General features: G+C 45.9%; 1 protein-coding gene across 3 annotated transcripts in view; it reads left to right on the forward strand.

The window, feature by feature from the left end:
• The first annotated feature begins 3,892 nt into the window (after positions 1-3,892).
• The window catches only part of gprc5c (G protein-coupled receptor, class C, group 5, member C), a 5,325-nt gene continuing 985 nt past the window's right edge, over positions 3,893-8,232 (forward strand). The window contains exons 1-4 of one of the 3 annotated variants that reach the window (XM_070990788.1): positions 3,893-4,908; positions 6,702-6,802; positions 7,366-7,497; positions 8,061-8,232. The exon at positions 8,061-8,232 is cut by the window's right edge and continues 985 nt beyond it. In XM_070990788.1, coding sequence (XP_070846889.1) covers positions 3,918-4,908; positions 6,702-6,802; positions 7,366-7,497; positions 8,061-8,093 — 1,257 coding nt within the window. In that variant the 5' untranslated portion in view covers positions 3,893-3,917 and the 3' untranslated portion in view covers positions 8,094-8,232. Of the gene's footprint in view, positions 4,909-6,701; positions 6,803-7,365; positions 7,502-8,060 lie in introns of all 3 variants that reach the window. The other 2 variants (XM_070990789.1, XM_070990790.1) reach the window with 2 other exon arrangements.

Here is an 8,232-nt window from a genome sequence, read left to right on the forward strand (position 1 = left end):
TTTCATATACATTTATCATATTGAACTGTACATATAACATGGAGTATGTAAGAGGAAGGCCAGACAGTAATGAGTTATCCCAAACTGGGATCAATAAAGTAAAGTCTAAGTCTAAGACTGAAGGCTCAGCTCAGATTGTTCTTGTCTCATGTCTCTCTGGGGTTTTGGTTCGTGGAGAATGAGAATCACTCAGCATGAAAACTGCCTTAAAGACCTCCGCAGATGACATATTATGGGATGAGCTCAGGAATGAGACATGGTGCTGTAGGCCAGACTCTGATGACAGAGAGCTGATCTATATCTGGAAACAGATAATAGACAATCAGTAGAAGCCAGATGGAGGAGAGAAACTCAGCCCCAGTGAAAACCTGTTGGAGGTCAGGTGCAGGTCTTAATTACGGAGCTAAAAGCTGGAGCTCCATCAGCGAGGGTCATATGGAGGAGCTGAAAAGAGTCCAAACAAGAAGCTGCTCTGTGGGGATCCGGCAGTGACCTCGCTGAGGGAAGTGAAGCAGGAAAAATCAGCTCTTGAGCAACAAGTGTGAGCGAGAGCAAACTGGAAGAACATATGAGGAGCCGGAGGAGCGTCTCTGGGTCAACTCTGGTCCTTTAATCATTGACCACGGCCTCAAACGCAGCTAAAGCTTCACATGTGCTGTTCGAACTTACAGCCCAGTCTCAAGAGATCAACATGGCAGATTCCACACTGACCATCGACGACTGTGGACGCTGTTTTATTTCAGGAACTACAGACTGAACATCGCTGCCTGCCAAGGCTGCATATTCCTCAGCTCTAATAAAAATAAAGAACAAGGAAATCAAAGAATTGTTGAAAATTTTTGTTGGCTGCCATGATTTTTGGAAAATCCCATAATGCTGTCTTTAAACAGGGCTTTGCCATGACCAGCTGGTTCAGGGACAAACCCTCAATGTCTTGAATAGAGAAGGGACTCTCAAGGTTTTGATGACAGAGTGCTAATTTAGGGAGCAAGCATGTAGTTTAGGACCGCACACGAAAACTATGAACTTCTTATAGATTATTATTATAAAGAAATATTCAAACTCATATTTCATCAAAAATATTCTGGATGTTTTACATCAGTTTCATACACATTTACCCAAAATCCAACCAGAGCCTCTAAGATCTCCACTTGAACTTAAGATAAGTCTCTGATCTTGCTGGAGGAGGTCAAGTTGGTTTATACCCAGAGCGCCACCTAGTGGTCCTCAAACGTCTCTCAGACTTGACAGCTGTGGAGAAAATGGTGTCTTGAAACAAAGAAACCTGGAAAGAAGAGTTAGTGAAGGTAGAGTTCTGTGTTTGTGGCCACGTGGTGGTGATGCTGAGTCTGAATCAAATGTCACTTTCACCATACTGTCATTAAAACCCGTAAACATGAATAAAGCATCTGTAATGGTAGTGATGGTTTTAATTAAAGTACTGAGAATGTGTTCAGTCAGTCTGAGGGGACATAAATCTAAAAAGTTTAACTGTGCAGTGCTGGAAGAAGCATTCAAATCATTTACCAAAGTAAGAAGTAAAAGTTTCTAAAAGGTTGATTTTTCATGAGCTGTTTTCAGCTTTGAGTGAAGGAATACTTCATCCATCAGTGCAATACTTGAGTGAATGTACTCTGGGTATCTGTTGTACTTCGCTGCCTCCCTGAAGCTCATTAAACTGCTGCTGCATTGAACACTTTCCACCACCAGATGTCACTGCACACCTCTTACACTCCACAGTCAGACGGCGGATGGTTCAGCGCTGCTGTGAGTGTGTTTATCATCATACAAATACACGCATGAAGTACAAAAACACAAGTTCATCCAGTAAAAGTCCTCACAGAAAAAATCATCAGAGGGAGAGCAGCGGATTATTTAGAAAAACCGTTTTATGAGATGCTGTGAGAAAACGGTAGTGTGTGTGTGTGTGTGTGTGTGTGTGTGTGTGTGTGTGTGTGTGTGTGTGTGTGTGTGTGTGTGTGTGTGTGTGTGTGTGTGCGTGCGTGTGCGTGTGCGTGTGGGGGGGGGAGAGAGAGAGGGAGAGACCATCAGAGCAGTCAGATCGCTGAAGTCGCTCTTTAAGGATTCCTAAACTTTTACTCATCCGTTTATTTGCAGTGAACTGTTCTCAGATCAGTCTGGGCAGCTTGTCTCTCACATCTGGACGTAGAAATCAAACTTTTTCGTGACTTCTGTCTCTGCTCTCGTGGATTAACCGTCAGCTCTGCCGTTACCGACGTTTGGAGCAGGTGAAGAGGCTCAGAGGTGATCGAGGTCTGCAGACAACGTCCAGGTACTTGAACGCATCAGACGCCTCTGTGTGCTTTATATGCAGATCAGGCTCTTTATCTTTTATCATTATCTACTCAGAGTTGTAAGATTTGAACATGTTTTCGGTGCATTAAGAGGAAAGTTCACATGAACAGTCAGTTCAGTATGTTCGAGTCGTCTGATTTATTCCTGCTTTAAATGATGATGAGTAAACTGTTATTTGTGGGTTTTAAAGGAGCAGAAGAAGAGTTGCATTCTTATTGTATTTGGAAATTTAACATTTTGTATGTATAATGGTCATTTATGGCTCTCACCATATCTGGAAGTGTGTGAAACAGTTTTTTTAATGGTTCAGATGCTGAAAGGACTGAACTCAGCCCGTAGGCTGAAGGGAAGATTCGTGACATCATGATTGTTATTTATTGAAATAAATGTGGCTTTTTGCTTTTAAATGCATCATCATCCTCAGGGGCAGCCCGCAGGTGTAGCTCCTGTACCTGTGTGCTTTCTGCAGCAGCTACAGAATGAAAACGAGAAAATTATGGATGAGTAAGATTCACTGATAATGATAAGAAAGACCCAGCTGCCATCGAGAAGCATGCAGAAGCATTTTAATGCATCTCACCCACATTTCTTCAAAAGCTTTGACAACAAGTAGGCAAACTCCTCCTGATGAAGATCATCTGATACCATTAAAAGCTCCAGAACTCCAAATGCAAAACGAGGAGTGTTGTTATTTAGCTGATTTGTTTGGATCCTGATGGAGTATTCTAGGAATCAAAAGTCTTCACTTTGAGCTGCGAGTCTTCTGTCCAATCTTTATTTGGCCTGAAATCTCAAAAAAGAGACTGCAGCACACTGAAGACTGTGAGTGTGATTAGAGGTCACACCCTAAAGTGATTAGTTTGTTTACTAAGGGACTGACAGCAGTCACAAAGCCACCGTCAACGACCAAAATGATCCCAAACCTGAAGTACCAAGCAAATAAGGGTCGTGATGTCACTCCTATCGATTCGACTCAGAGACTGTCCTCAGGTCAGTGAAATTAGATCTGACAGGGACAAAAAGAGCCATCCAGACGCAGCAGAAAGACCCGACGGGGACTGTGTTTATTCACAAAGCAGGCGGATTTTAGGTTGCTCAACAGAAAACTTTGATATGTGCATTAATTACACTGGAAATGTTAAAACTGCAGTTCTGCCCACGTTTAAAGGCGCTGTCACCTCACTGATTCAGGTGTAATTGCAGTGTACAGAAACAGTATTTATCAGTGGATCCTGTTAATGATTAATGTCAGAGTTGGGAAAAACTCTAGAGCGTGACATTCCTCTGATATTTGGTGGCCGCTGAGCTGAAGGATGAACCTTTCTGCTTCTTTCAGACTCTGAATAACAGTGATGTCATTGGTTAGGACATATTTCCATTAAAACATTATTATGAAGTCTTTTCTTAGAATCCCATGTCAGGCTGTGTGTTTAGTGACTCATGGAAGTGTAATATTTGCTTGATAGGGTGTAGACTACAGTTTCCAGCATCAGTGACGTATTTGAGTCTTTGTTAAGATCTGTCCACATCTGACTGTTCTCAGACTCTCCCTGTTTGTCTGCCTGAACAGCTCATCCAAACTGAGCTCTCTCCCAGTCGCCATGGCTGCTAACTTCACCCCCCCTCAGGGTTGCGGCCCAAACGTGGACTCGCTCTATTACAACCTGTGCGACACGAGTGCCGTGTGGGGCATCGTGCTGGAGGCCTTCGCGGCGGCTGGCATCGTCTTCTGCTTTGTGCTTTTCATCTCGCTGCTGGCCAGCATTCCCTTCACCCAGGACAAGAACCGCAAGAGCTCGGTAGCTCTGCACGCCTGCTTCCTGGTCTGCACCACCGGCCTCTTCTGCCTGACCTTCGCCTTCATCGTGGGAAAGGACTTCTCCACCTGTGCTTCGCGGAGGTTCCTCTTCGGGGTGCTGTTCGGGGGCTGCTTCGCCTGTCTCCTGATGCAGTGCGTGAGGCTGAACATCCTCGCCAGGCGGAACAGCGGGCCCCAGGCTTGGGTCTTATGTCTGGGAGCGTTGGGGCTGTGGCTGGTGGAGGTGGTCATCAACACAGAGTGGCTGATCATCACGGTGGTGCGCCACCCACAGGGGCCCCTCAATGCCACGGCCGGAATTAGCAGAGCCACCGCTACGCCGTGCAACATCGCCAACGAGGACTTTGTCATGGCGCTGATCTACGTGATGACCCTGATCCTGGCCGTGGTTGTGGCGAGTCTGGCCATCATGGGGGGGAAACACAAGCAATGGAAGAAGGAGGGCGTCTGCATCCTTCTGCCCAGCCTGCTCTCTGTGGGTATTTGGGTGGCGTGGATCGTCATGTACGTCTACGGGAACGAGAAGACCGGGGGACCCACGTGGGATGACCCCACCCTGGCCATTGCCTTGGTGGCGAATGCATGGGTGTTCCTCATCCTCTTCACCATTCCTGAAATCTGCTGTTTGACCAGCAATGATGAAATCCAGCAAGGCTTCGGGGAAGACCTGTACCCGAACCGAGGAGTCGGCTACGAGACGATACTGAAGGAACAGAGCTCCCAGAACATGTTCATGGAAAATAAGGCTTTTTCTATGGACGAGCCCAACCAAGGTACGTACCCTGCTGACCTCAAAGCTTCTCTGAGAACAGAGATGAAAAATGAAATGCTGTTTATTTCACCTTTATATGAGAAATGTGGCTCTGAAAGGTGTGTTCCTTCGCAGAGGATGACAGCCAGTTGCAGTACTGAGTTGTCCACATCTTCATTTGGCAGGAAACCGTTTCACTCCCACAGTTCCCCATAAATCCAATATTTGCCTTCAGCTTTTTTGTGAGGTCATAACAAGAAGGGAGTTTGATCACTTTGCATGTGACGCATCAGTCACACACTAACCTCCCTAACTGCACATCACACAGTCAAACTGGAAGTTCATAAAAATGCCTTGCATCATAAGTTTTGACTGTTTGTTGGACGAACATCTGAGAGGACTGAATTGTACATTCTGTCCTTTGTCTCCGTCCTGGCTCTTTGTATTATAATGCACTTATCACAGAAGGTACAGGACGACCTTGTAGAGATGAGAGATGAGTAAAAGTTTCAAGCCCACAGAAACATCAGAACAGACCGATTACCCTGCTAAATGTCCTCAAAGGTTGCTTTGCATCTGCGTGATGACGCCACAGAATTTGATATGCTGCTGTTTAAGTCCTGAGCTGAACAGGATGTGATGCTGCAGGAAAAAAAACACCAAGATCAGAACGCTGAGTCCTGCAGTCGCTCCCGCCGATCCTCAGGCCTGGTGCTTGATAGTCGTAGATGGTGAGATAGATGGTGTCTGAGGTTACAGAGTGTTTTCCACTGTCAGTCTGTCGGCCGTGTCGCTGTGGTGAGGAGGGAAAGTAACGAGGTGGATGTTTTATTTGACTTATTTCCATTCTGGGATGTGTTTTCTTCACATTTCAAAGGCAAAACGCCACATTGCAGATAAATATGGATGTTTGGCAGTAAAATCTTGTATCTTCACATACAGGAACTCCGTCTTTCTGGTCAGTGCCATCTGACCTTTACACATTACCTAAAGAGTTTGAGTATAAAACATGAATGTCTTTGTTTTTAGCTCTGATCCTGTACAGGTATTCTTTTCCTTCCTCTCTTTCCCAGCTTCACCTTCCTTCCTCATCCAATCCGAAAGGAAAAAAAAACCTCCTAAAATTTGAGATGTTGTTTTTCCGACATTACTCAAACTAAAACTTCCTTCTCTCTTGTCTTTTTTTTCTTTTGGACAGTTCAGTCAATCATTGCTTGTTGTCTTTTACTTAATTGAAACTTTCCTTCATCATCATCACTCCTCAGTTCACTCCCTCTGTAGATCACTGATTTATTCTCTGGTATCGTGAGCTGTGAGTAAAAAGTCAATAGTTGTCGTCAGAACAGGAACATTTTTATCAAACGTGTGGACACAGAGCTTTCACAGAGCTGCATTCAGAGGCAATGTGTACGCTGAATCATTCCTGTTAATGAGTGCCTAGTATCTAACTTCATCCCTAACCACTGTGTCACACACAAACACTCCCCCTCTGATTCCCAGCGACACATCTCGCCTTGTGTTTGCATTGTCTCCATGGGAGCTGAGGTGTGGCCACGGTCTCATCCAGGGGAAACTGTTTGTTGTGTCGCAGTAAGTGTGACGAAGTCATCCCTCACGTCCATCTGTGCTGGGTGTCTCTACAGGAAGCATCGCTGAAGGCACAGGCGAGATAAAGGACAGACAGAGCAGGCGTCTGTTCTGCTGCGTATCTTCACTGACTGTGACATAAAGACTTAAGAGGCCTAAAGATATCACACAGAGGGCTGTTTGGGTCACAGAATAATTACATTTGTTGTCTCTGTCTGTCCTCCACAGTGTCCAAGCCTGTGTCTCCATACAGCGGCTACAGCGGCCAGCTGCGTAGCTCCGTGTACCAGCCCACCGAGCTGGCTCTCATCAGCAAAGCAGTGGGAAACGTGAGTACAGACCAACTTTCCCTGTTTACACAAACACAGGTTTGAATGTGGAGTAAATGATTCACACACATCCTTTGGTAAGCAAATTATCATTGAAATGAAGAAGCTTTGACAGTTTTTGAGGCACTAACAAATGAGATGTACCAATGATTGAAAACAAGATCAAATCTACTGCTCAAAGTCGATATCAACACATCTGTCCAGATGTGGAATGAACGAACGGTAACTGGACAACCAGATTAATATTCTGACATCCATCACAGATCCAGTGGTACAGTGTAGTTTGGGAGTGGTGCTTTGTCAAACATTAACTTCCTGTTCCACAAATGCACATCCCATAAAATGACATAAAATACCAATAAAGCTTGTAAAACCATATAGATTAATTCCTGGGGCGTCACACCATCAGTAAACCTGCAAGTTTTACTGCCGTGAAGTCATCACCAAGCTTAAAGAGGTCGTTTAAGGTGGACGGCGCTGAGCGTCTCTCTGAAGGCTCAGACACCTCCCGTCCTTCCTCTCTTGGGTGTTTTCTTCATGGGCCATGTTATGACTTCGTGCAGCACCCTCCGGACGCCTACGACATGGTCATTCCCAGAGCTTCCACCAACTCGGCGGCCAACAGCGGCAGCAGCACCCCGTCGACGCAGGCGGAGATCGGCAACGCTGCGTACACGCAGACTAACGGAAGCAGCGTAGGTCGTACCGAAACCTCGACTCCTCCTCTTCTTCACTCCACAGTTTCTTCCTGTCAACTCGCTTACCTCCAGATGCTTTTCTGTCCCCCGCCGCCGTGCATGTCGACCTCTCAGCTCCTGCTGTATCCATAGCAACTTCTTCCACAGGTTGACTATGAATCACCTCTTTGTCTGGATGTGTTCTCTCCTTGTGGGGCTCCGTCTCTGCAGGCCTTGTGTCTGTTCGATATGCCGGCCGGGCTGAGTGCTCTCTGTACATGTTTCCTCTCACTAAAATACAAGAAATGTGTTGGTGAGCAGCGTCGTGTTCGCTGTGATTTTTCTCTTTCTGGTCTTATCCTGATTGGCCTCTCAGTCTCAGTCTTTATCCTCTAGTTCAGGCTGCTCTAGTCTCAAATCTCCAAACAACCACTGATTTTTCTCAGACTACTGATGCAGCATAATCCAGCATAAAGCAAACCTTTCATCCTCCAAGCCGTCTGACGGCAGATGATGCTGTTTCAGTTTCTCATGATGTTGCTGTTTCATCAACAGCTCTGCCTGTGTCTCTTCTTCTGCAGGGGAATGGTCTGCATAGGACGTCCCAGTGGTGAACGCTCTGGCTCCCAGCACCCAGTCACAACAACACCAGTTCATGTCTTTTCATTTGCACTTGCTGACTGTCTGTTTGTCATCCGCGGATCTCTAAGCTGGTTCTAAGAGGAGCCTTCAGCCCCGACACGTGGAGGTGAA

Source organism: Chaetodon trifascialis, chromosome 21, assembly GCF_039877785.1.
Source record: "Chaetodon trifascialis isolate fChaTrf1 chromosome 21, fChaTrf1.hap1, whole genome shotgun sequence".
Classification (NCBI taxonomy): domain Eukaryota; kingdom Metazoa; phylum Chordata; class Actinopteri; order Chaetodontiformes; family Chaetodontidae; genus Chaetodon; species Chaetodon trifascialis.